This window comes from Sceloporus occidentalis, unplaced genomic scaffold (assembly GCF_023333645.1).
Source record: "Sceloporus occidentalis isolate IW3139 unplaced genomic scaffold, rSceOcc1.0.p SCAF_87, whole genome shotgun sequence".
NCBI classification, from domain to species: domain Eukaryota; kingdom Metazoa; phylum Chordata; class Lepidosauria; order Squamata; family Phrynosomatidae; genus Sceloporus; species Sceloporus occidentalis.
The window spans coordinates 1,915,100-1,942,597 of NW_028317067.1; the positions used below are offsets into that span (position 1 = coordinate 1,915,100).

Consider the following 27,498-nt stretch of genomic DNA (forward strand, 5'->3'; position numbering starts at 1 on the left):
GAAAGAGCGGTGGATTTGTGACTGCGTTGTCCAGTATTTTGCGAAGGTGGGAGAAATCAGGTTGGCCATGTGGAGGTAATGTGGATAATTAGTAGTTGCAAATGGCATATAAAGGCTGTCCCCCCGCTAACAGCATTGCATTTATAGCAATAAAAAACATTTGGTTTGGCCATTGGTGGATTTTCAGTAGTTCCAGGTACAAATCACACATCTCAAATGTAAAAGTGTTTGCAAAATGATAACCGACAAAACCTATGCTTGAAAAACAAACATATTATAAATAAATCGCCCCTGCGGGAGAGACAGGGCATGAATATGCATATATGTGAATATGCTCACATAGTATGTTCTTCTGACACCCACCTCCGCAGCTCCTTAATTACTGGATGCCTCTCACCAAGCAGTGGTTAATTTGCTGCAGTGCATCTGTCGTAATGTCTTAAAAAGTGAATGGGAGAGAGTATGGGTACTGAATCAGCCTCCTCTCAGCCAATCAGCTGCATGTAACTTGATGTGGCTTCATCCCTTCTCCATCACGTTTCCATGGAGACACACTCTCCCTTCTTTAGGCCGGTGCTGATGTTGAAGATGCTACGGACATAAAGTTACCAAAACTATTTTTAAGACATCCTTTTATTATTTGTTCTAGAAATTATTTTCTACATAGGATGGCTCTAGAAGACCAGTCTTTGTAAGGTCTAGAATGTGGTTGGAATATTGCATTTTAATGGTTTCATATCCATTTGAACTCTTTTGAGCATGATTTTGTTTGTTAATAATACACCAGACCTTTATTAAGTGGGCATTTCCAGAGACCTATCCAAAGGTAGAATAAAAAGGATATAGCTGTGTTATCTGAAGGAGATCCATTTTATTATAGAAAAACAGTATATATGGGGTGGGTTTGCACAGTTGCCGCTCAAGAGGATTTGTATACCATTGGCGGTTTGTGCTGACGGGTATGCCAAATTATAGGCGCTCTGATTAGTATTTATTTATTTAGCGCCATTGTATTCCACAGTACTGTTGGTAACATGTCCCGTGTAATCCATGTTTCACAGAATTAGGGTTATTTAGTTTGGAAAAAAGACGGTTTAGGGGGGATTTAATAACTATGTATAAATATATAAGGGGACAGTACAGAGATCACTCCCAGGACCTATTTATACCCAGGACTGTATCTATAACAAGGGGACATCCTCTACGGTTGGAGGAAAGAAGGTTTCTACACCAGCACAGACGGGGGTTCTTTACAGTAAGAGCGGTGAGATTATGGAACTCTCTGCCAGAGGAAGTGGTAATGGTAAACTCAATAAAAGAGTTCAAAAGGAGCCTGGATGTGTTTCTTGAAAGCAATAATATTACAAGTTATGGATATTAGATTAATAGGGACAGAACGTTGATCCAGGGATTTATTCTGTTACAGTGAGACGGGGATTATTCATGTGAGAAATGGGAGAAGGTGGGATGAGGTTCAGAGCGTAGCATTATGTCTAGATAAGCAGAGTTACTCTGTGATGTGACACAGCCTCATGTAATTGAGATACCCCGACCAAAGACCTTTTAATGTTTGCATGTATGGATTACGGGAGGATGATGTCATTGAAGGATCTGTCCTGTGGTACACAAGGATTTTATTACAGACTCCAGAGATTCCGTATAGAACATGGGAGTCATCCAACGCCAAGGGAGCGTGATCCTTGCCATGTTCTGCCAGCTTTGGTCTGTGTGCACATGTGTCACCTAGAGATGTTCTAACCATGAGAGTGTGCAGGGCATCAGCTGCACATACACCCTCTGTGGAGAGGGAAAGCCTCCTATTCCAGCCTCTGCAGCTAAGGGGTGCTTTAGGGCAGGCGTGGACCTCACTTTTGGAGGCATGGGTATAGACGTTTTTTACCACATAATATGTATTCTCTCTTTTCTCCATCTATCCAGAGTTACCCCACTGCACTGGGTACCTTTTGTAACAAAGACATTTGGGAGGTATGGTTGTGCAACATCAAAATGACTTGTCACACCTGACAACACAGCAGTGTTACAGTAGCCCCTCATTTACATTATCTTTTAACACAATCATGTGTGCTCCACCAACATGACATCAACAAAACGCAATTACAATAAATTGTATTTTCTACCATTTTCCCCTTCTCCTTTATTGCACCCTCCATCATCCTGAAGGACAGGTACCGCATACTTCCCAACAGTCCCAATTTATCTGCGACAGCAATGTTTTTGTCCTACTGTCCCACGTAGCTCTGATCTTGTATCGTGATGCACTATTTGGTCCTCGGATGGTAGCATTATCTTCTGTGATCCAACTCCATAATGGCCTCTGCCTCACATAGGGCAAGAGATTGATGTTACATCCTTGCGTGCGGTACATTGAGGCAGATGGACCTGCTATGAAAGTGGTGAGCAGTGAGAAGTTAGGCTACAGAGAAAGTGTGCCTGTTCTGGGTGATGGAGGGTTAGAGAGAGTGTCTGCATGGTGGGGGGGCGATGAAGTCCATTGCTTTGGGGCATAGTACTGTGGTTATGCACGGTGAAGATTTCACACATAAGAAAATTCACACTGCAAACAACATGCTAAAGTCAAATAAATATGTATTTACCATGAAACATTCAGATTTTTTAATCTTCATAATTAAAAAAAGGATAAGCATATTTTGTGTACATCTTTAACCATAACTCCCACTTCAGCTTCTATAGTGTCCTGATATAAATGTGTTTCTCTGAGATGTAAAAGGAATAGTAAATGTGATTTAATTAAGATAAAACCATAAAAATGAAATCCAACACTTCTGAAAGCCACTTGCATTATTGTGTTTTTTTGTTATTCATCTAGCTTTTTGCTGCTCTTGCATCCACCAAAGGCATAGGTAAAGAAAAGCTTATATATGTATAAATTCTGCATTGATCCCTCACGAACACTGCATTGCTGTCAGATCAAGCAAGACGCGCTTGCGCAGTAGCCTTGAGTGGAAGATGACTAGTTATAACTGTGCAGTTTTGTAAAGCTATTACCACAAATATCCTTCATATTAAAGCCCTATCGTATTCCGCTGCCCCATACAGTAGTTGAAAATATATGATAAAATGTCAGGCAGGAAGTTCCCACATACAACAAAGAGAAAATAACACATTTTTATACTAATAGTTAAGTGGGAAAAAATGAATGGCGTTTTATACATGTGTGTAAGATATAGGATCAGGGATAACGCGAAAGTCCCTTTCACCATACCTGGGAAGTCTTTGAGTTTGATCAGGAGTCTCTGGGTAAAGCACTGCTTCCCCTAGTCTCCGGGTCACTTTCTTCTTTCTCTGGGATCGTTTAGCCATGCCCACTTCATCCTCCTACTTATCACCTAATTTAGACTATTTTGGGCTAGCCCCGCCCCTATGCACTGACATGACCAGCTCTGTCCAATGCAGGGCTAGCACCTCCCACAGGTTCAGTTGGCCCCACCTCCTCACTAAGTCACTTCTCCAAAAACAGGGAGAGCTCCAAGTAGTCCACCCTGGAAAGTTCCCAGGTATGCCTTTTATTTGCCCTATTTTCTAGGCATTTGATATAATTTTAAGTTCATTTACTTAATGTATTTTCTTATTCAAATTCACACTTGTTTAAATATTGCTGCGTTTTCACATTTAGTAAGCTCATAATTTGAGCAGTCCGGCTGCCCAAATATAATGGTTTTTCTGTGCAATTTTAATAGACATTACTTAGGCAATTTGTATTTCCTAGATATACAAAATTACAGCTATCACAGCCATCACATCGCTTTGGACACTGTAGCTGCAAATACAAATATTTAATTATTGTATTGTATGAATATATGGCTATAGCTCCCCCTGCAAAGAGATTTATATACAGAATGAGCAGAGAAAAAAAAGACAAATAAAATGCTAGAAAAAGGATAAAATATAAGGGCCATGGGTAATTTATGCAGGTGACACTGAGGAATTGGAAACCGAAGACACTTCTGTCCGGGATGAAGTTGACAACTCGGATCCATCATCGACTTTTTTTCCAAAGAGTTGATAGATACAGTTCCGGAACTGTAAGAAGGAGACAGCATGTACTCTAATCAGAAAGGGCATTTTAAATTAAAAAATATATATATAGTAGACAGTGCAGAAGTATGTTACTGCATGTGTGGAAGTAGGTGTGTGTATTTAAGTATTTTACTGGTAGTAAGTAGTAGTTAATAGTAGGGTTGAAGTGGTTGATGGTGGTATAGGCACATCAAACATCACTCCTTTATCCTGCTGTGGTGGTCTGACACTCAGCTACTATCCAACGATTATAAAAGAAATCTAGATAGTTCCCAGGTATCACTACATTGATGACACAACGACTACAATAATGCCATTTATACAGAATGATTATAATTTAACATCTCAGTTTTGTTTAAATAAAAACTTGTCCTTTGATTTTTCAATGGCCCAATTTTCCATTAGTACATTAAGTTTCATCACCAATCTATATCTGAATCATTCAGAACATTCAGAACAGGTTTCCTATATAGGGAGTCTGTATAAGTCAGGGTGTATGGGGTGAGAACCCACCTGTCTGTTCATGAAGACATAAATAATTGGATTGTAAATGGTGGCACTCTTGGCAAAGTAGGCAGGTAGTGAGGCAGCCAGAGGGTGGAAGCTGTAACCCGGATTGGCAGCAGCAAAGCAAGCAAAAAAGGTGTATGGTCCCCAGCAAAAGATATATGCAATGATCATCACTACTACCATCCTGGAGACCTCACGCTCAGCTTTCTGAGTGGATTCTGATTCCTTCTGCTGCTGAGCAACCTGGAAATTTAAAATACAGTATATTTAAAATCACACACAATAACAATTAAAAGTACAAGCCCTTCATACAAACAAGATGTATAGCAACACAGATGCTTAAGTGGTTGTACGCTCTGATTTTTCAACGGAAGCATTTTCATTTAGAACTGTTTTCTTGCTTTTATGGGGCTACCGATATCAATGAAGTATCATTAGGTCATTGCGCAATGCCAGAGTCTTGGTTCACACTTGAACACACCAGTGACCTATTTGTGTGTCTGTGTGTTTGCATTTATTACAATATTCTGGTAGTAAGTTGGAGTCTCTAAAATTCTGGATATGGCTCACCTTCCGGATGGCCCACCAAACTTGTATATAGCACAGGATGATGATGGACAGAGGGGCGATGCAACAGGTGATCATAAGAACCATCATATATGACTGAATTCCTGGATCGGTGTTCCCACTGAACACATCTGGACCACAAGAGGTCTTCAAGCCATGAGGCCAGTACCTACAGGCAGAGATCAATACATTTATAGGACACATCCCTGAGGTTCTAATTATAGTCTTCCTACCTTTAACCATATGGAAATGGGCTACATTTGGTCCATAACCTCCAAGGTTGTCAGTATTCTAAACAATTGATACAAGCTATTTTTAAACATACTGTTTAGTTATTGTCATGACGAAGACAAGCAGATTGTTACTTGGATTTCAGAAATTAAAAATATTTGCATAATCTTACAGGTTTAGCAACATTGCTAAACCCTCAGTATAGATCAAAGATTGTATTTTTACATATGTATTTAATAGTAAGCTTGCTTTGGCTTTGGATATTTCTCTTTTCGTTAAAGAATTGGAACTTCTGATGGACGTACCTGCTCCAACCAAACATAGGCGGTGCGCACCAGCTAGCTGACCAGATCCACGAGAACACTATGCCTGCACATGCAAGCTTGCCATCAAACTTAATGTTCCCAAAAGGCTTGCAGACTACAAACCATCTTTCCCAGGCAATTATAGTTAAGGACCAGAGAGCGGTGATTCCTGATGAGAAAACAACAAAACATATCTTTTCACACACTAGTTATGAACAATTGTTCAGCCAAGCTTGTAGATACGCTAGCCAGACCATGAACAACCTCCAAATGCCTTTGTTTAATATATCATATTCTTAAAATATGCAAATTAAAACAGTTTGACAACACTGAAATTTGGAATTCTGCCATGTCGAAAACTCTTCCTACAGTAATGTCTATACTTTTGATAATGATGATGCACATATTCATCAGTTCCAATTTAGTGTCTCTGGTCATTTTCCGTTATCTAGCACAAATTAAATATTTAGAAGATAGGAAATCATAAAAATCTTACCACAGGTTGAAACTGTGTAACCTTCTATGACACAAAGCGGATGTCCGAGGATGAAATAACCAAAACACTGGTTGACAACACTGATGGTGCTGGCGATGACTGTCTCCCCGAGGTCAGCAATGGCCAAGTTGACCAAGATCCAGTTCAAAGGGTGCCGGAGTTTCTTGAATTTATAGGTGGCAACCAAAACTAGACCATTTGTAAATACAGAGGCTATGACCACAAATATCATCCAGAGGGTGGTGACGTGATAGACCCATCGTGGTGCAATATGGTAATTTGGACCTTCAAATGGACCTTTGATGGAGAAACAAGCTGATTAATATGTACCCCTTTAAACATTGATCTAAGCAGAAGCCCATACAACTTTAAGATGATCGGGTACATGTAATCTAGAACTCAATACTGACCTGAACCTAGGCAACAATCAGAAGGCAATGATGTATTTTATAGACAAAGGGTATGTTATTAAATTATAACTGAGGGGAAAATGCAGCATGTGAGACGATGTATTGGTGTAGTTCATTAATCTTTTTTGGCAGTGTTGTGATATTTAGAAGAAAATTAACCCCATTGGTTATTGTGGGACAAATAATTTATTTTCATTTCAAGACATACAAGGTCTGAAAGAAATCTAGTTGTATTTAACCCAAAGAAAACATAGTTAGAAGGTCACGCAGCAATGATCAAAGCCTATGTTATATGTGAATATTCTATTTGACGTTTGAAGTGCTGGTTTGTGGACATTCTATAAAGTCAACTGGCCTCTCTTTACCAATATATTATATAACATTATTAGTAATATTATTTTATTGCATACATAAGTTGATAAAATGCTGGGTTTGACCATTTTGATATACCATGATTGGTCATTTATAAAGTGCCATTATTTAATGGCGGCATTAAAAGTTTAGCGGCATTGGAACAAAATATAAAGAGGACTCGATCTAACAACATATTTCCAGTCATTGGCTATGCAGTTAAATGCTAAACTCCATAGGGTCAATAAAATAATCTTCTGTTTCTTTAACAATTTAGTATACATTTTAAGTGGAAAGAGATTTAGTTCTTCAATGGATATAGGCACCTCAAGTGCGTTAGCTTATGGAACAAACTTAAACTATATGGTGAAAGAGAAAATAATCTCCCTAATCATGGGGAAAATGAAAAAAAAATTGGGGTGAGGGTTTGCTGACTTTTACATTTAAATTGGCCATTGGTGACTGTAGATAAGGTAGCTCATTTCAGGATACTGGAGTACATGTTTTTCCATATGGTGGTGTTTTGACGGTGGTAGATACCAGAAATTGACAGTGATCAGTGTTCTTATAGCAAACGAGGAAACAGCGCTCTCAGTGTATCTCGCTGTGTGTATCTCCATTATGTTTTAGAATAAAGGCACCGCTTTGCACTTATTCTGGATTTTGTGGCAGTTCTCTCCACATCCCTTTTCCTCGTTTGTTATTATTATTGTGTAAGGTTGCTCAGCGTTGATAAGAACGTTTGCTGTGCCACAGTCACTCAGCAGTTCTATTAAGACATTGATGTCCAATAAGCAAATGATAATGAAAATGATTATCTTAACATCTCAGTGTCTACATTAAAGCAATAATATCGGGGGTTCCAATAGTTTTATAACTACTGTACAAATAGCCTACATCTTTATGAAGCTATTATTTGATAAGACAAAAAGAAAACAATCACCATAGTCCGGTCATCATAGAAGCTGAGGTACAATGTGGAGGAGTGCTAGCTTAAAGAGGCCTTCCTGGCTCCCATATATCCGGCTAACTTCCAAACTACTCACCCCCGTGTGTTGTTGAAATTTGTATATGTGAAAACACTGCTTCTCGTTGTCTCTTCATCATCATCATCATGTCTTCTCCGGGCAGAGAACACAGCTTCATTCCATTGTGCAGCCATAACCTATGTGTCTCTGGATCCCGATTCCCTTTTCTGATTATATTGTAACCCCCCAGTCCCTTTCCTGCACCCCCTGTTTTGTCCCTATCCTCCCTCGCTCCCAATGAGTTCCTCTCTTCTACGATGCCTGGCTGCCACTTGGCTGGGTAATTGGGTGACCTATCTCTTATTATATACCAAGTACAGATGGATTACCGAGACACTAGCAAACCAGCTGAAACCCCTTTTAAACTTTTTATCTCTTAATTGGCATAGGAGTTTTATCTGTTGCCCCTCCTTTCCTCCCTTTTATCATCGTGACTTGTGACTCCTTGCTGGGAGCTTACGTCAGTTGATCAGGCTAATAGTGACTTTTCTGGACACTTCAGGTGACAGGATAAGACCTCTGTCACAGATGAAAGAGAGAGAGGAGGAGAATGGCTTGGGAGATTTTTTAGCTTCCAAATCCCATCTCATCTTCTCCATGTCTTTCCATTTGCTAATACTCTTATACTTTGTGAAATTGGGGTCACTGTGTTAATTAGAAAAAAAGGTAAAAATTGTATAACAAATAAAAACCACTACTCTTCCTCGTAGCAATTGGTTTTGAGGATTTACATCAAATATGCATATTCATTCCATATAATGAATATATATAATTGTGTTGTGTTTCTGTCTGAGAGTTGAATTACACTTTCAATGAAAGTTTTGGAAGGACATGTTTTTCTGTCCCGCCATCTGCCCTGATACCTTGAAAAAGGGTTAGGTAAGGTAAGTCAAATAACAAAAGAAACATTCACGCAAAAGGAAAATAGATTTTAAAAACTGGAAATTAGAATGCTATGTTTACACAATCAGACAAAATATTCTAGAACAGAAATAATAAGAAAAAAGAAATAAGGAAAGAGAGAAAAAAGAAAGAAAAGTAAAAAAAAAAAAAGAAAGAGACTGTAAAGTTTTAAAAAAGGCCGTTGGTATTTTAATCGGGATCGTTTTAAATAAATATAACAGTCTGGGCATAATGTTCATTTTTATCGCATTCTTCTCAACCATGAAATGTATTGTGGGGACCATTGTCGTAGATCTTTTTCTAGTGTTGTTACTATTGGGGCGCGGGGTTTGTGCTGGTATAAAGTGGACAGATCTCTGGTGATCCAGCTGTACTGCTGTGAGCTCAGGAACATTGATGTTCAAAATTTCCGATTTCGAATGATTAATTTTCAGGTTTGCAAGCTCATGGTCTGGTGATAGTAAAAAGCAAGTCGTCTGCGTATCCCAGTATTTTATGTGTGGTATCCCCTATTTTAAGTCTGCTGATGTCCCTATTCTGTCAGATGGTCTCCATAAAGGGCTCCAAGGACAGCATGTCCCCCCACCCCTGATCCACTTTATCTTTTCTGAAAACTAATAAAATGTATTTACAAAAACTAAAAATTAATGGATTCAGAGCCGGAAACACATAGGGCCTTTTGTTTTTTTCTCTATGTCTCTATGTGACCTTTTTCATATTAGCTTAAAATCTAATATCTTTATTCCTTTGAGTTTTGATGTGGCAAACAGATTTTCTTTAATTATATTTTTGCAGGAGATTGAGTCCCCCTTGTTTTAATCTCAGCTCTATCACACTTTTCAATTTTTATTTCTGTTAATGTACTTGCATTGTGTAATTCAAGTTTTCTCAGCTTTGTGTTGCTTTTTTATGCTTTTTTCTCCACTGAAAAGAATTTCTTTCAGATGAATTTTATCCGTCCTGGCATACGGATGTAAGGGGCTTTTGTATAAAGAGGAAGTATGCTGATTGCTCGGTTTTAACTAATTTGCAACTGAATATATCTTTATACATTTACAACTGTAGCCATTTAATGAAACATGCCAAGTGCAAAGTGATGTTCCCTTTAGCAGATCACATTATTATTTACTCTGGTTTTTATTACGTGAAAAATTGAGAATTCAAACATTTTTTTGGTTTTAACCTATTACTGCCTGTATTTGTGTCACATGACAATTAAATATTGTTGACAAAAAATATGAACTTTTTAGTTACCGAGTATGTTTCAGGTTTTCAACAGTACTGGGAATCATTTTTCAATTTCTCCGTTTATTAACAAAAGTATTAAATTCAAGTAGCGGCACATTTTAAGTAACTTTGTTACAGAAACAGAGTTCATACAATTTGTATTTCGAGCATTGAAAATTCCTTGACATGCTTCTAAACCAGTTATCACCTCACTTGAAAGTTAAATTATGCTATAATTAACTTGATCCACCGAGTTGACAGCCGTAGAAGTGATGTCAGCATCTGATCTAACATATCTCACCACGTTTTACATTAGTATCCATGCTGTGTAAACGGCATCAGATGATAAAAGCCCTTCTGTGCCTACCATATTTTACCATGTTCAGTGAAGGGCATGGCATACTATAATATGATACTATTTTTTTCTATAAAGTGCTATAAAAATTGTTTCCTTTTTAATTGAAAAAATACAATCGCAACATTAAAAAGCTGCAGTTATATGGTGATGAACAGGGCCTAACTGACGATCACGAGGTGGCCCTGGCTCTTTATGGCCAGCAGCCATCTGAAAACATAAGGATGACTGGATATGCATGGCTGAAGGCTACATTTTTATGTTATTAAATATGTATTAATGTTACTGCATTACACTACCAGCTTTATAACCAGATATTTAAAAAGTTAATTTATATAGAAAGTTAAACACATTTTGCAAGTTTGATACCCCTACTATTAAAGTTCCTAATTAGAAGACATAATTAAGAACTGAGCTTAACGCAAACAATAGATTTAATAATACAAAAACTATAGGTTAAGATTTTACATTATACTGATGGGTCATCATCATCATTCCAGCATTGAATTGTGTGCTTTATTCTGCCAAATGAAGCATATGAGGCGCTCTGCCTCTTGACAATATAATGTGCCGCTTGGTTTAGAACAAAAAATGTAATACTAAGGTCTGCTTGGAAGACGAGCTTTCACCTTGACTAAGATAAGAGCTCTCAGTTCTTGCGGTAATTTAATTCAGATACTTAGCAGAAGCCTTTTGACAGATGCACCTGAGATTATCTCTGCTTTCTGCAATGTACCGGGACCTAGTTAGTGCAAAGAACCCCAAATCTTATAAACATGTCACAGTGAAGTGAAGAGCCTGATGGGGGATGACATCAAATGTTCATGCCTTTCATTAATCCCCCATGGGAGGCTCAATTCAGACCAGGGAAGTCAGATTAAGGAGAAGAGTTAATCTCTGGAAAGCTCGGAAGAAATGGCCTGCAGAATTCCAGCTAAGTGATGGGTGGAGTAGGTAGATAAGGAAAGTGAGGGGGAACGTAATGGACGCGGAAGGGAGGGGATGACTGACTAAAAAGCAGTGCTAGCTCAGATGTCAGCGATTCCTGATGAAGGAAGGACTTTGGGCTTCTCTTGACAAGATCTCACTCCATGTGTAGGACAGGTAACATAAAACTCTGTTTTCAGGGAATTTTGGGACAACAAAGTTCATTCAGGGGGGAGAACTTTTTCACATCACTACATTAAATATATTTTACAAATATCCTGGAAACTTCTGAGCTATTTTAGAATTTATTAGAATTTATTAATAAAACATCAGTTTCTCGCTAGCAGAAAGTTCTCTTGGGTGACAATCTATTGTCACCCATTGACAAAACTGTTTACCATATTTGTGTGATCTATGTGACAAAAGAACACTGTACATTGGAGTTTCCATATATAAAAAGTTTAGTGCCATATAAATAAGTGGTTAGAACAATGGCTCATGCCATGTAGCTTTATGGTGGCAGGGCCAGATTGGCACTAAAAACTGATGGTACTATATAAAAGAATAAATAATAATAATAATAATAATAAAATTGGGTCAGATATCTAAAGCACAATAGGTAATGGGATTTCTTGCTGTGTGCAACTGAGAAACTGTCACACTGAGAAGTCCATCTGGCTTTTCATCTTTCCCAGGCCAGTAATGGATGGTGTACAGAAAAGGCTGAAGATACTCTACCTGGGAATTAGTCAAGATGGATTAATTTGTATTCTTTAACCTTGTAACTATAACTCCCTATCTACACTATGTATTATAAGTGGACAACCCCAACAGACTTCTCCTGCAAGAAGTTCAGAATAGCTCTCCATAATGCACACGTAAAGAGTTCTTAAGTCATCTCACTGATTTTACTATGGATCACACAGGGTCGTCATGCAGAGCCCTTAATTTTGCATTGCGTCTGAGCTGAAATGTTCATCTTTAACTTAAGTATAAGGTAGTTCATTAGATTGGACTTCTGGGTTTGGGAGAAGGAAGACTTGCCTACTAAAAATATCAAATGTTCTCATAAAAGTATAAAGAACATTTATACAATGATGAGAAACCAAGACATCATTTTTGGAGTCTGACAGTTCATTTGATGTCATAACATAAGTAGCTGACACAATTAATATTTGTTAAAAGCTTCTGTGAATAACTTTAAAGAGAACATCTCATCATTGTCATGAGAACATATGTTTTGAGTACACTTTACAAACTTTAGATAAGTTTAATAGTTTAATAGTATAAATAGATGGTTTTGTAATTTTATGATCAAACATCAGTGTCAAATTTCTCTAGCAATACAGGAGCCATAATAATTAAATCAGACCTGTCAACAGCAATAGTTTTTTTTTCTTTAGAAAATTATACAAATGTTTGCATGTAAATTTTTATTGAAAACTACCTGTCATTTTTGCTAGAAATACATAAGTATTATATTATAGCAACCTACATATTAACTAGTTTTTGAAAATTCACAAACTTTTGTTTTCTATTAGAAGCATGAACACAAATATTGTAAGTAAAAGATATATATATATATATATATATATATATATATATATATATATATATATATATAAATATACCGTATTTGCTCGATTATAAGACGAGGTTTTTTTCAGGGCAAAAAAAAAATTTTTGGTTAATTGGGGATAAGCTTCTTTAAAGGAAAACCTTGGGCCCAACCGTCCCCATAAAAGTGTTTTGCAATTACCGTATTTGCTCGATTATAAGACAAGGTTTTTTCCAGAGCAAATGCTCTGGAAAATACCCCTCGTCTTATAATCGGGGTCGTCTTATAATCAGACCTCAAATAGGTCTGACTATGAGACGACCAAGATCCAGATCCCCCGCAGCTGCAGGGGACCTGGATCCTCCTGTCCCCCCCCCCCCGCCCCACTTACCGGTTCTTCTGTGTCCCCGGTGTGTAGCTGGGGCAGCGTGTAGATGTCTACGCGAATCGCGTAGACAACTTCCGCTGCAGCAGGAAGGAGGTGACGCTAGCAGCGGGGAACGCTGATCTCTGACAGTCGTGGAAGGTCTGCGCGATGGACGCAGACAACCCCCGCTGCTAGCCACGCCTCCTTCCGGCTGCAGCGTAAGTGCGTGGGATCTACACGCTGCCCCGGCTACATGACAGGGAAGTCAGAAGCACCGGTAAGTTTGGGGGGGGGGCGGGGGAGTGTTAAATGGGGGGCATAAGGCATTTCTGGAGGCAGAGTGCTCTGTGAAATGCCTTTTAACCCCCTTAATGCGACTCTGCCTCCAGAAATGCCTTTTTAACCCTCTATAGGCCACTCTGCCTCCTGAATGCCTTAAACCTCCCTATGTGCCACTCTTCCCCATAATATGCCTTTTAACCCTCTAAATGCCAGAGTGGCATATAGGGGTATAAGGCATTTCTGGAGGCAGAGTGGCACATAGGGGGTCAAAAGGCATATCATGGGGCACAGTGGCATATAGGGTTAAAAGGCATATCATGGGGCACAGTGGCATTTAGAGGGTTAAAAGGCATATCATGGGGCACAGTGGCATATAGGGGGTATAAGGCATTTCTGGGGCAGATGTGCATAACTGGGGGGCAGGTTGGAAAATAGAAGGAAATAAAACCAAAATATTTTTCTCAATCATAGCTTTTATAAAAAAAAAATAGTTTACATGAATTAACATTTACTGGTAAAACTTTTTTTCCTATAGGGTCGTCTTATATTCAGGCTTTTTCTTTTTTTTCCTAAATTAATATTCAGATTTGGGGGGTCGTCTTATAATCAGGGTCGTCTTATAATCGAGCAAATACGATATAAATATATATATATATATAATGAAATGGCTTTTGTTTAGGGTTATACATTAACTTTTCCATGCGTATTCCATGTAAGTGAATCAATGACAGATGGGGCTCTTATATGTCTGTACATTACATGAATATTTTGGGAAGAAAAATATATTTGTATTACTATTTTAGAGTTCTTAAACATCACTAGACCAAGTGTTTATCAGGTTTAAATGAAATACATTTTTCTGGGGTGTACAGAATTCTTGGGTGCATCTAACTAAAAAAAAAGTAGTCAAATAATAAGTACCAAAGTTATTTCATGAAAAAATGTTTTTTATCACTGGAACGGAATGATGAATGCTCATCTGTGTGATCTGGTGGGCTGGGAGATCTGATGATATGTGTATGGTGGTCTAATTAAGGATACGTCTCCCATGATACCAGCAGGGGAGGACTAATATTCAATCAAGACCTGTCTGCCCCCTTTCTGAAGGTGCTTGGTAGGAATTCCGCTAGTTGTGAACTATTTCTGAGTTATCAATAAAAGTTCACTACTAGCAGAACTCGGCAAATCACCTAACTTGCCGCTGGGGGGCAGAATGGCAAAAGGAGGAATGTGGTATCCGACTAGAACCCCCCCTCATCTTTCTTAGCATTGAGCAGGCAGCTTGGGTACCAGATCCTTGTATTTATAATCTTAAGGCTCTGGATGGACTGGCGACTGCTCAGTGACTTCTAAATCACCTTGGCAAACTTCACTCCCACGAGGCCAAGATCAGAACAGGTAGTGTGCTATTTAGTTCTGATTGCAAGCTCTGTGTAATAAGCACATTATATATGTGGAGTTTATATGTGTAACCACTCTGGTGCCAAGTTTGAAAAGGGGTCTTATCACCATAGCAACCAATGGAATGGTTTCATCAGCAGGAACATTCCATTGGTTGCTATGGTGTTTGAAAGTTTCTGTGCTATCTATGCTGATGAATTTAACAATTTTTGTAGCTAAAAGCTAAAAAGGTAATGTAAAAATAGGTCATGTACATTTTATGCCTCATTCACATTTTTTGGAATTTGTATCATGTAACGCAATAGTAGACACTGATAGGTTGTTGCGATAGGTGGTTGCGATTCAAACATACAAAACTTCTTAACGGTTTATGTGTTTTACGTGATTAACGTTTCAGTGGGAAGAATACAAGAGATCTACTAAGGTTTATTTGCTCACCAACCAGTCCAGGATTTTTGAATTTCCCTATTGCAATTGAATGTGGTTGTGTTTATGTGAATGAACTTTCGGGTTAAGAATGAAATGACAGATCTGATAAGGTTGACTTAGTTCCTTGTAAAATTTGCCTAGAATGTGACAAAGTAAATTGGGCACAAACCCCAACATGTGTATGGCATACCTGGTACCAGTCTTGCATTACTCAAGCACTACCGGCCCTATACCCTGCGAACATCCCAATTATTGAACCTGTTACCAACTGTACATGCACAATTCCCAAATAATCACAGTTGTCTATTAAGAAATTATCAAAATAACACATAAGCAGGCTAATTGTGATTTTATAAGAGATGACCCTTTAAAAGGAAGCGCCTGTGTAAGTGTGAGGTCAAGCTCCTGGATTTCATTTTATGGGCTATACCATACCAACCTTCATTCAAGTTATGGGCCATACCAATCTCCCCCATATCTCACATTTTGCTGTCCTAATCAACCTCTCTATTCCTTTGCTGAATCCTGATTGGCCCTGATTTGACTCATCATTCATTACTTTAATAGATTTTAATGTTACATTTTCCATGCTCTCCATTGCAATGTATTTCTAATAAACATTGCACAACTGATGCATGGATTCTGGTCCCTGAGCCCATGATGAAGCCATGTCCTTCACAGATACATAAGATGACAGACCAAAACGTGGTAAGATCTGGTGTATACTGGTGTCCCAATTTCTGGGAATGTATGCAAATTGAAATTTAAAGGGGACATAGTTAACATCTGCATATGGTGGTTGAAGTGTCCCTCTAAGGAACCCATCGCAGATTGCTACTGTTAAAGAATCTATATGTTTTAGTGTTACCACTTATAGAATATACTGGTGGTCAGGAGGAAACAGTATTATGTAAATGTATTTAATATTTATAGACTGGCTTTCTAGCTTTAGTATTAACGGATGTGGTTGAAGAATACTCTGCACCAACTGGGCATAATTGTTGACTTTCTCAATACACAGTGCAAGCTTTTAACTTGTGGGGATCCTGATACATTTGGCACACAGAGGATTTGTGAAATTCCCATCGATAACAGATGTTTCTGCAAAATCAATCGCCCCACGCTCACCTACACACACATTTGTTGGAGCGCACATTCCCCAGTTACACACACTCATCGTCGCTGAAATCCTCTACAGATAAAACACAAACAGGGAGCATGTTGATGGTTTAGAAAAGTTCCACAAAGACCTGGATGTGTTTCTACGCCCCCATGTGGCCATTTGGGTAATTGCCAAAAATAAACCTGCTGCCACAGACCAATTATTTGATATCAAAACCGTCCGAGTTGTATTAATACCAATGACTCCCTTGGTGGCCTTCAATCCCTAATTGTAAAATAAAGTTTGAAAGGCTTTACGGGACAGCCCAGTCACTCACGATCAGGAAAATCTGTAAAACATTCACACAAAAACAGCTTCAAAAATGCAAGGGGTAAAGATGCATCTGATATATTTATTAAATGAAAGACAGGTGCCCAGATATAAACTAGATTGTTACAGACAAAGACATACAGGTATAAGCCTGGAAGAAAAGCTTTGGGGTATGTTATTTACAATATAGAAAATGTCAGTAAGCTTCCTTAGAGAATGTTCCCATCAGGGTCAGGCCCAAAGAAAAAGGTTTTACAGGGATGTGCGGAGAAGGGGGCTACATAAGCCATTTGCTTCCAGCAGAGCACACATTCATTATAAACTCATTAACAGGGTCCAATAAATTACTTATCAGTCATAGATCGGGACTTAATAACCCCAAAACTCAAAAACAGGTCCCAAGTCAGTTAATAAGGATGCCCCCTTCTTGATGATAATATATCTAAGCTCAAGCAGGGATATCCTTACAGTATAGATGGTTACCGCCTTTGAGTATCAGAGTTTTCCAGCTAGATGTAGCAGGTAAAGGAACTTTCCTCCAATAGTTTCCATGATATAGCAGCCTTGGTTTTGAAATATATGTACAACATTTGGGGGGGATTTCTCCATCCTCTGTTCCTCCAGAACAAGAATCCTGTACCTACGTGCCACATATGGTGGGTTCCAGCAGATGTCTCCACAACCTCTTCACATTGCTGATATCTCAGCAGTAATTTACAAAAGCAGATGTGTTGCATGTGAACAACCAGAACCAAATACACCATCTAACATATACTTATATGCTTTCCACATGAAAATGCTGGTTAGATTGTATCTCTTTATACAACGTAGCACAGGGCAGGCTGGTGTGGGCTTCTTGGTGGAAAGGCTGGAAAAGCCAAGCTGGACCATCAATGGTAGACAAACTCGTCCTGTTGGCAACTGTGAGGGTCTTTTCTTAGTCTGCATTCTGGTGCCACACGAGGTTTATGGGATCTTTGGTTTGCCCACCTCAAATAATATGTTCTGTTACCTTAACCCTTTTAACGCTTAATAACTTTTAAAGCAAAGTCAGTTATAAAAAGTAACTGAAAAGGTAGACGTGTGCCAGTATTTGTAGAGTGCAAAGCAATGTTGGCAAAAGGGACAGAATTCTCGTATGGTACCCTAGGCCTAACAACAGATTCCCATCTTCAACTGTACTGTGTGTGTAGGGGGCAAATGGGCATGTAAAAATATTAACCCCACCAGCTTTGCCCATCCCCTGCCCTGTTCTTCTGATGCCCCATCCATGACATGACTAATAATGATTTTTTTTTTTATTTTATTTATGAAACACCTGTGGGGCACCTGTTGATTTTTTGTCTAGTTGTGCCTTAGGTGAAATCTGACCCTGGTGAGGAAGTGTTTTTAGGGTACGACAACTTCATGTTCTGCTACGTTAAAACCCTCTGTCTCCAACTAATTCCAGGTTAAGTAAAATATATATTTAAAAGGACTGTTAAAGAATTGGTAAAGAAAACTGAAAAAAGATACAAAATATGTTTCCAAACATAGTTTCTGTGGTCATCTTGGTGCCGCTTTGGCATCTTGGTGTTGATTTTCCAGCACTAAAGGTGCCAGATCACCCAGGTTTGGGCCATCACTCATTGTGTGAGCTACGGTTTCTGCTTGCTGATTTCCTATGCACACTACGCCTAATGCTTTCTGAAGAACAGACATAAATGTCTAGCTGGGTTACCCAGAGAGACATTGATGTCCTTCAACTGTAGCCCTTGCCAGGTTGTCCCTAATAGGAACCAGGTTCTCAGCTTGGAGTGACCCTGATGAAAATCAGCACTGATGCCACGTGGCTGCATTTACATGTCCTGCATGGTCAACCTCTAGTATGTCAGCTGTTGTTGAACTACAAGCCTCATTATCCTCAAGCAGCTGTTTTCTGGTGATGATGAGGGTTGGAGGCCAACAACATCTTTTTTTTACAAGGGTTCATACTTTAGGCCCTGTGCAATAAATAGAACTGGAGCTATCGAGAAAGGGGTACGTTGACCCCTGTTGCTTTGTCTAACTGGCTAAAATTATGTTTCATTTCAATGATAAAACAAGCTGTGGGTTGAGGGGCTGGATGTGGATTCTTGGCTGGGTGTGGAGTCACCTGGAAGCTGTTGAGGGCACAGAGCGGTGGCAGCAGACGTCGCAGAACAGGAGCCGGACGGGGCTGGCATTATGCTGGAGCCACCTGACTGCTGGACACTGAAGACACCTGGGTGGATCCAGATGCAGATGTATCCTCATCATCACCTAATGGATTTTTGCCACAGAAGATCAGTTTCATCATGCAGGAGCGGAACTGCGGGGACGCAAAGGAAACAAATGTGAGAATGGAAAAGGCAAAAATAAACCATACTTACTGTTAACTAATAAATAATTACTGTGGTCCCAATTACAGGTATTCACAACTATCCTGATTCTGAATTACTAGTGAACGTATTTAGTAAAACCATACTATTTTTACCATTCCCTAAGCCTCCCAGCCTTCAGCTTTGTGTTATGACCAGAGCCGGCCTTAGGTGTTGTGGCGCCCTGTGCGGACTACTCCTCTGGCGCCCCCCCTCACTACCCCCCCTCTCTCCCCCTTCAAACTACCCGCCCTCTCTGCCCCTTCAAACTACCCCCCCATGCCCCTTCAAACTACCCCTCCCCTCTGCCCCTTCAAACTACCCCCCCTGCCAATTCAAACTACACCCCCCCGTCCCTTCAAACTACACCCCCCCTGTCCCTTCAAACTACACCCCCCCTCTGCCCCTTCAAACTACACCCCCCCCTCTGCCCCTTCAAACTACACCCCCCTCTGCCCCTTCAAACTACACCTCCCTCTGCCCCTTCAAACTACACCCCCCTCCCTCTGCCCCTTCAAACTACACCCCCCTCCCTCTGCCCCTTCAAACTACACCCCCCCTCTGCCCCTTCAAACTACACCCCCCCCGCCCCTTCAAACTACACCCCCCCTCTGCCCCTTCAAACTACACCCCCCCTGCCCCTTCAAACTACACCCCCCTCCCTCTGCCCCTTCAAACTACCCCCCCCCACTTACCTTGTTGCCGGAGTCCTGCGGTGAGAGCGGGAGGCATCCGTCTCCCTCTGCCCCTTCAAACTACACCCCCCCCTCTGCCCCTTCAAACTACACCCCCCCTCTGCCCCTTCAAACTACACCCCCCCTCTGCCCCTTCAAACTACACCCCCCCTGCCCCTTCAAACTACACCCCCCTCCCTCTGCCCCTTCAAACTAACCCCCCCCACTTACCTTGTTGCCGGAGTCCTGCGGTGAGAGCGGGAGGCATCCGTCTCCCTCTGCCCCTTCAAACTACACCCCCCCCCTCTGCCCCTTCAAACTACACCCCCCCTCTGCCCCTTCAAACTACACCCCCCCTGCCCCTTCAAACTAACCCCCCCCCACTTACCTTGTTGCCGGAGTCCTGCGGTGAGAGCGGGAGGCATCCGTCTCCCTCTGCCCCTTCAAACTACACCCCCCCCTCTGCCCCTTCAAACTACACCCCCCCTCTGCCCCTTCAAACTACACCCCCCCCTGCCCCTTCAAACTACACCCCCCCTCTGCCCCTTCAAACTACACCCCCCCTCTGCCCCTTCAAACTACACCCCCCCTGCCCCTTCAAACTACACCCCCCTCCCTCTGCCCCTTCAAACTAACCCCCCCCCACTTACCTTGTTGCCGGAGTCCTGCGGTGAGAGCGGGAGGCATCCGTCTCCCTCTGCCCCTTCAAACTACACCCCCCCCTCTGCCCCTTCAAACTACACCCCCCCTCTGCCCCTTCAAACTACACCCCCCCTCTGCCCCTTCAAACTACACCCCCCCCTGCCCCTTCAAACTACACCCCCCCCTCTGCCCCTTCAAACTACACCCCCCCTCGGCCCCTTCAAACTGCACCCCCCCTCTGCCCCTTCAAACTACACCCCCCTCCCTCTGCCCCTTCAAACTAACCCCCCCCCCCACTTACCTTGTTGCCGGAGTCCTGCGGTGAGAGCGGGAGGCATCCGTCTTCTCGCTCTGCCACGGTGCCGGCATTTCATGTTGAGAGCCGGAATAGTCCGGCGCTCAACATGAGATGCCGGCACAGCGACGGAGTCACGGAGAGTAAGGGGCGCCGAGCGGTTGCCGAGAACTTCACGAGCAACCGCTTGGCGCCCCTGACTGGGACTTAGATTTAAGCATTTATTTTTTTTTTTAACTTTATTTAACATGAATGATGTTAAATAAAGTTTTAAAAAAAAACACACAAAAAAAACCCGATGCTTTAATCTAAGTCCCGGTCAGGCGCCCCTGCAACCATGGCGCCCTGTGCGGTCGCACACCCCTAAGGCCGGCCCTGGTTATGACATCGTATATGGTTCGGATATTGGTCCTAATGGAAACTTGTCAGGACTTAGAGGGGAACTCCCTCCCTACTTTCATAACCTTTGGTTATTGTTATTATTTTCTCCACATGGAGGTGTTCAAATACCCTCGACCCGCTGCTATTTGTAAAGCTGGTTCTCAAAGCCTCTTGGAGGCTATAACACAGCACAAACTCTGCCATGTGATGAAGCATGCAACTTAATTGCGAAAATATTGACACAAATGGTGTCAAAAGTTTTCTTATGAAAGCCGCATCTTGTTGCAAAAATATGTGTCTTCTTTTGGACAATACTTCATGGCTTTATGTATGGTGCTTCTGACATCTCCTTAAGCTAGTACTACTCCTTACTGTTTGAAAGCCAGCTGTGAAAGGCAACACATATCTGTAGTGAACACTTCATGTACTAAATCACGCTGGGAAACCTAATATCTAAGGAACACCCATGCAAAGCTTTATGAACGTTTTCCTGCTTTTCTACGTGGCACACGTTGCTACCTACCCTACTCACAATATAAATAATAAGGAGAACGGCAGGAGTTCCCCATTAAAAATATCCTTAATTGAGTGAGCAGCGGCTAGGAGGCTCCTGTATCAGTGTGAAGAATGTGAATAAGTCAGCACTAAAGGCTGCTCCATGTGCATTTCTAGGAATTCTTCTTCTCCGAAAGGAGAAGGCTTAGGGCCAAGTTATGCCACTAGACAGCTACAGTTTTAGTTGGAGTCAAACTTAAAGCTAGTTATAAATGTACGTTTCCAATGCAGCAACACAATCGCACAACAAAGATGTATACTGATGCACTATATAATCGCTGTACAGTAGAAATGAGACAGTCGGTGCATTATAAATGTCACAATTTATGGAATCCAAAGCTTATAGTAAATACTAACCTAGGGTTAAATATACAGATGCTATTTGCATATTTTTATAATCTCACCTGTCTGTTCATGAAGATGTAAATAAATGGGTTGTAGACTGTAGAAGCCTTTGAGAATACAGAAGGGATGGAGGACATTCGTAGGTCAAAATCCTCTCCACGGTGGGTAACAACCCATAAAGCGAATGAAGCATACGGGAGCCAGCAAACCAAGAACCCGGCAACCATCATAATCACCATCTTGGTCACTTCACGCTCGGCTTTCTGAGTGGTGGCCGACTGCTCCTGCTGTTTGGCAACCTACATAAATACAGAACCAGAGTGACTACTGATCCTTCAAAGCAAGCACTGCAAAGAAAATCTGCAATATTAAAGCAATGGTAATGTTCAGGACAGGATCGGACAGAAAATTTGGCCCTGGAGCATTAAGCCTAGTGGCCCAAAATTGCCGGCCTGTGGCTGCCTGATGCTTACATGTGGCCGCCTTTAATGGATGTAGAAGTGTAGCGTGAAGCTGTGTGTATTCAGCAAGCTGCCCCACTCTACTATATTACTTCACTTGTCCAAGCAACTTAGAAGTAATAATGTTGGCTCGAATGGGTCTTTAGGCATCAAGCCCCAGGACGTGGTAGTGTTTTAAGACCAGAAGGACTTCTGATCAAGTTTGGGCCTCACAGGTACCTGGAAGATAAGTGACTTCGCTTCGCCTATCTCAAAATATGACTTGGACGGTTATCATAATTATTATTATTATTATTATTATTATCCTTTATTTATATAGCGCCAACAGTTTACACAGCACTTAATACAATACATAAATTCAAGGAATATGACAAGACAAGAATTGACAGACTAAGACAAACCGATACATTCGGTGGAGAGAGCCCTGCTCGCAAGCTTACAATCATAATGGCCAGAATTGTTTATTATACCCTTAAGCTGACTTATATATTGAATGAAATAACTTTCTAACTCTTCATATGTTGAAATATTCTTAGGAAATGTTAGATTTTTGTTGGATTTGGGTTAGGATTAGATGTTGGATTTTTATTGTAGATGAGATGAGTTGTATCGGAAATGGTTAAGAATGAAAAAGTATATGTTCCACATTGTTATTATTTATTTATTATTGTTATTGCTATTAACAAATTTATTTCTGTATGTAGAACATTTTACCTCTTCTAGATAAACCCAATTAGACTGTTCTGTGTTAATTGCTGCAATGCAGCTTTTAGAGCCCCCAGGAGGACCAAATGATTTATAAACATCTATGAAGAACGGACCATAAAGCAGTCACCACAATAATGTTTAAGAGCAATAAAACATTGCATAATAAAATATGGAGCTCTGTGTCAGCAGTTAAAGCAAATATAATATTATTCACGCTCTTTACATTTCTATGCTGCCTATGTCGGGTTTCCCAAAATGCATTTAGGGGTGCTGCTGGAGGCCAAAAATGTTCTTGCTTCAAACCAAATCCTTTTATTTTATTGTATTTTGGTGGGGTACTGTAAAGAGATCAAAGTCATTATGATTAACCTCCAACCTAGTATGACACTGAGTACTCTTACTTCCTTATGAATGAGATGTTATATATATGAGCAAAACTTACAGCATGGAGCGTGAGAAGCAGACGTCCATAGGAAAACAGGATGGTGGCCAGAGGAAACCCAAAGCAAAAACAGAAGAGGAAAAGTACATAGGACTCATTGTTCCACTTGTTATTCACAGTGTACCAATCAGGTCCACAGGAGCACTGCAAGCCTTCGGGGATATACCTGAACAAAGACCAAAAGTAGACAAAGAACGTCATGAGATCCTTTAAATAAAGCAAAGGTGATACCAGACCCAATCATATCGCTTGTTTACTCAATGAACATGCTATAAAAAAAAAGAAAGAAATATATATATGAATATCTGGGCTGAGTGACCTTTTTCATGGAGTAACTGGTTGCCCTCAAAAATCTATTTTATATACAATGTTTGTCTTTGTGATTTAGTGTTGTTGAGACTGCTTTCTCTAGCAGCCAGGAACAAATAATTACATTATTTTCTTTTTATATAAACTCATAAACGTAGGCCTAAAGACACAGCTTAGAAAGGTTTTTAGCTTTTACTCCTGTTTTTTATTATTGGGTCCAACAATCAGCGAACAGCTTCTGTATCCGTTTTGAACTGTATGTGATGAATGGCTTTAAAGGGAACTGTGGATTGTAGTTCTCTGCATTGTAAACTGTATATTTTTTTGGAAGATGTTTATATATTTGCTTTCCATGGTGAACTCCTGCAACATGTCCTAGAGAGTCATTCTTTATTAATAAAATTGTAAAACCTTTGCATGTATTTTAAATTCATTTATTGAGTTTTTATTTTATATTGATCAAGTAGAGAGATTTCATAAAACTCTCACCAATTATTTATCTATGCATTATAAAGGGCCAGCCCAGCCCTTCATGTGGGAGACGATCTGGCAAACTCTCTCTTTTATGATTAGTTAAACCAATAGCCCTTGGCTCTCCACTGACTTCATGTGGTCCCAAAATAGACAAAGTAGTAAAGAGGGACAAATGGACTTATGTCTCAAAAAGCAATGGTTCTTCCAAGTGGTGGAGCTTGATAGGATCAGTGAAGAAATAATAAAGAAGGTACAAGCCAAAGAATTCTGTTCTTACTACCTAGAAAGCTGTGAATGTTTCTGTAGACACAACTGGTGGAAATGCCAGTTAAAATTAAAAAAAAAATAGGCAATGGCCCAAATTTTTGATGTGTACAATTAAAGGGTATCTTACCTGCTCCAGCCCAGCAATGGTGGAGTTGCTGCTACAAACCCAATAACCCAGGTTAAGACACAGCCCATAATAGCATGGCTCTCACGGAATGTGAAGCTACCCATCGGCTTACAGATCACAAGAAACCTTTCAAAGGCCACCACAGCAAGAGACCACAAGCTGATGATTCCTGAGAAGAAGCACACAAAGAGAGAGGCATTATTCCAAGCAGACATCGATGAAGATGGAAAAGCAGGACAGGACAGATACAAGTGAGGAACAACAGCAACTATGGCTGAACAGATAAAACTTCAAACCAAGCTCTTCCCAGTATCACTGACTTTACTGGGAAACAGGAGAAGAACTCTAATAGTCACTAATCAGTTTCTCGCAAAATTGCGAAGACCGGAAGATCTTGAAGCATTTGGTTAATTTAAAAAAACATCTAGTCTTACTCAACAATGGCAGCGTATGGATCATGTTTACTGAGATTGGTCCATTGCTAATAAAATGAGCTCAACTTTTACCATTCCTATAAGTTGTTTTTTTATGGTGGGTATCCATGTTGTCCTGTACATTGTCATTTAATGAATACAGACTGTGTTTTGGTTTAAAATGTTGTCAAGAAGATGTAGGCACTTGCAATCATAATTAAATGAGCTGCTATGATGACTTTTTAAATGCCACTATCAATTTAATTTGGAGTTTTTCCTTACAAAAAAATAGAAGCCAGAACAATACGGTTGAACATGAGAGGACACCCAGCATCATTGTGCAAGTTTCCCTGTATTTATGGAAAAAGGATCACATAAAGCAAAAAGGCATTCACAATGTTTCCATTCATCCAATATAAAGTAACATCCAATGAAAGTACTCTTATACTCTTAATACTCTAATATAACAGCCCTGGAGAATTTTGTCCATAACTAAAATCTCTTCAGGTTTTCCTTATTCATTATTCTTCATTATTTTTATTATCTTATATTAAGTAAGATAAAGTTCGGCTGGAAAGCAAAAGACTGTCCCCTCAGTAGGAAGCTGGCACCTGCTCCAACTGGCCTTAGCAACAATTAGTGAATCCAAATAAAGAAACGCTTTCCCATATATATTCCTTTCTTCAATTAAATGATCCATCAGTTGGTGATGAAAAGGTTAATAGCAATCCAACATTGTGGAAGGTGTATCTCAGCTAGAAAAAAGCTTGACACCTTTCACCAGGCGCTTGATCATGAGTTTATGATTTAACTTATTTCATTTAAGATTTTTATCACCAACTGATGGATTATTTCATTGGGAAAAAAAATATATATAGGAAAGCATAAGTGCCAGACGCGTTTCTTTATTTGGATTTTCTTAAATTAAGCCATCTCTAATTTAAAGTTCATGGAAAATGAAAGGTGATGATAATAATAATAGTTCAAGGTGTCTTTATGGCCTAGGAATGCCAACAATTTCAATGTTCCGATTATTACAAGTAATAGTGGCAACGTCCAGGTTAATAGTCTATGCCACCAGGTCAGATCAGGAGCTATTTCTTGGTGAGCCTAACCCAGGGTAACATCACATTTTCACCTGTGATTAAACCCAAAATAAAATTACCCAAATGTTATGGTGAAGGCAATATAAGTGCTTACCTCCAAGAGTGGCAGTAAAACCTTCTATCTTGCATGCCAAAGTACCCAGAGAGAAGTACATCTGAGAAAAGCTGTAAAAGGCAGTTGTGGAACCAAAGGTGATGACTATAAGGTTGGCGACGGCCAAATTTACCAGAATGTAGTTGAGGTGGGAACGCAGCTTCTTATACTTTGCAGTGCAGATGACGGTCAGCAGGTTGAGAGGGAAGCCAAAAATGATGGTAAATAACATAAAGGCCGACATGCTCATAAACATGCCCGGGGTCCCCAAATGTGTTTGGGGTACCAGAAATGGGCTGAGAGATGTAATGTTAGTGGTTTCCACAGGAATGGGAAGGTAGAAATCATCGGGCATTTCCATCCTCAAATCTGGACGGCCTTTGCTCATTTTGGAAACTTGGGGGTCCTACCACCGATGTGAAAAAAACGTCTACACGCTCATAAAACAGAGCCTACGCAGTTGGAACTCTTGATGGCTCCTGGTACCAACCGAGAGCCTTTCCCCTTTAGTACAAAGCAAAGGAATAGGATGCTTGTCTTTTATAGCCATAAAATCAAGAAAAGGTCTGGCATGAGTCCCAGTTTTAATTTCATTCATAATCGTATTTAGGAACAAGCTGGGCTTAATGGTTTTATCCAGCGGTGGAATCTGCAGGATGGCGGACTTGCTTTGGAAGGTGGAATAAGATAATCTGCAAGACAATCTACTTTACTGTCACCTAATCAAAGCTGGTCGACTTTAATCTCCTTTTTTAGAAACACTTTACATGTTTGCTTATGCTTCTATATGCATTTATGTTAATAATCTTAAATCCCCAGACGGAAACAAAGTAAACTTCTAATGTACAATAAGGAATCAAATCACAATGTAGCAGACATGGCAAGTATACTGAAGAAGAATTCAGATTTTAGGAACCATAAACTCAAAATGAGGAAGATGAGAGCAAATATAAAGCCAAGCTAAGGGAGGCAAAGCGCATTATTAGACG

The 27,498-nt window shown here is 40.2% G+C and overlaps 2 protein-coding genes across 2 annotated transcripts; both read right to left on the bottom strand.

The window, feature by feature from the left end:
* Nucleotides 1–3,945: 3,945 nt before the first annotated feature.
* On the bottom strand, nucleotides 3,946–8,091 carry LOC149284895 (red-sensitive opsin). Its single transcript, XM_089496075.1, has 6 exons — nucleotides 7,979–8,091; nucleotides 6,169–6,467; nucleotides 5,673–5,841; nucleotides 5,140–5,305; nucleotides 4,573–4,812; nucleotides 3,946–4,062 (listed from the first exon to the last, which is right to left on the bottom strand). Exons 1-6 carry the CDS (start codon nucleotides 8,089–8,091, stop codon nucleotides 3,946–3,948), a joined length of 1,104 nt encoding a protein of 367 aa, XP_089352201.1.
* Nucleotides 8,092–19,041: 10,950 nt separating this feature from the next.
* LOC149284896 (blue-sensitive opsin-like) lies at nucleotides 19,042–26,897 on the bottom strand. The gene is made up of 5 exons (XM_089495978.1): nucleotides 26,510–26,897; nucleotides 24,897–25,065; nucleotides 23,720–23,885; nucleotides 22,168–22,407; nucleotides 19,042–19,167 (listed from the first exon to the last, which is right to left on the bottom strand). The coding sequence occupies exons 1-5, from the start codon at nucleotides 26,895–26,897 to the stop codon at nucleotides 19,042–19,044; spliced, it is 1,089 nt and encodes a 362-aa protein (XP_089352104.1).
* Between the last annotated feature and the right edge of the window lie 601 nt (nucleotides 26,898–27,498).

Coding starts and splice junctions, on each gene's coding strand:
- LOC149284895 (XM_089496075.1), bottom strand. CDS start 8,091: ATGGCTGCACAATGGAATGAAGCTGTGTTCTCTGCCCGGAGAAGACAT. Junction 4,813..5,139: donor TTTGGTGGGCCATCCGGAAG/GTGAGCCATATC, acceptor TTAAATTTCCAG/GTTGCTCAGCAGCAGAAGGA. Junction 4,063..4,572: donor ATGTCTTCATGAACAGACAG/GTGGGTTCTCAC, acceptor TCCTTCTTACAG/TTCCGGAACTGTATCTATCA.
- LOC149284896 (XM_089495978.1), bottom strand. CDS start 26,897: ATGAGCAAAGGCCGTCCAGATTTGAGGATGGAAATGCCCGATGATTTC. Junction 25,066..26,509: donor TTTTACTGCCACTCTTGGAG/GTAAGCACTTAT, acceptor GCTTCTTCTCAG/GAATCATCAGCTTGTGGTCT. Junction 23,886..24,896: donor CCATTGCTGGGCTGGAGCAG/GTAAGATACCCT, acceptor GTCTTTGTTCAG/GTATATCCCCGAAGGCTTGC.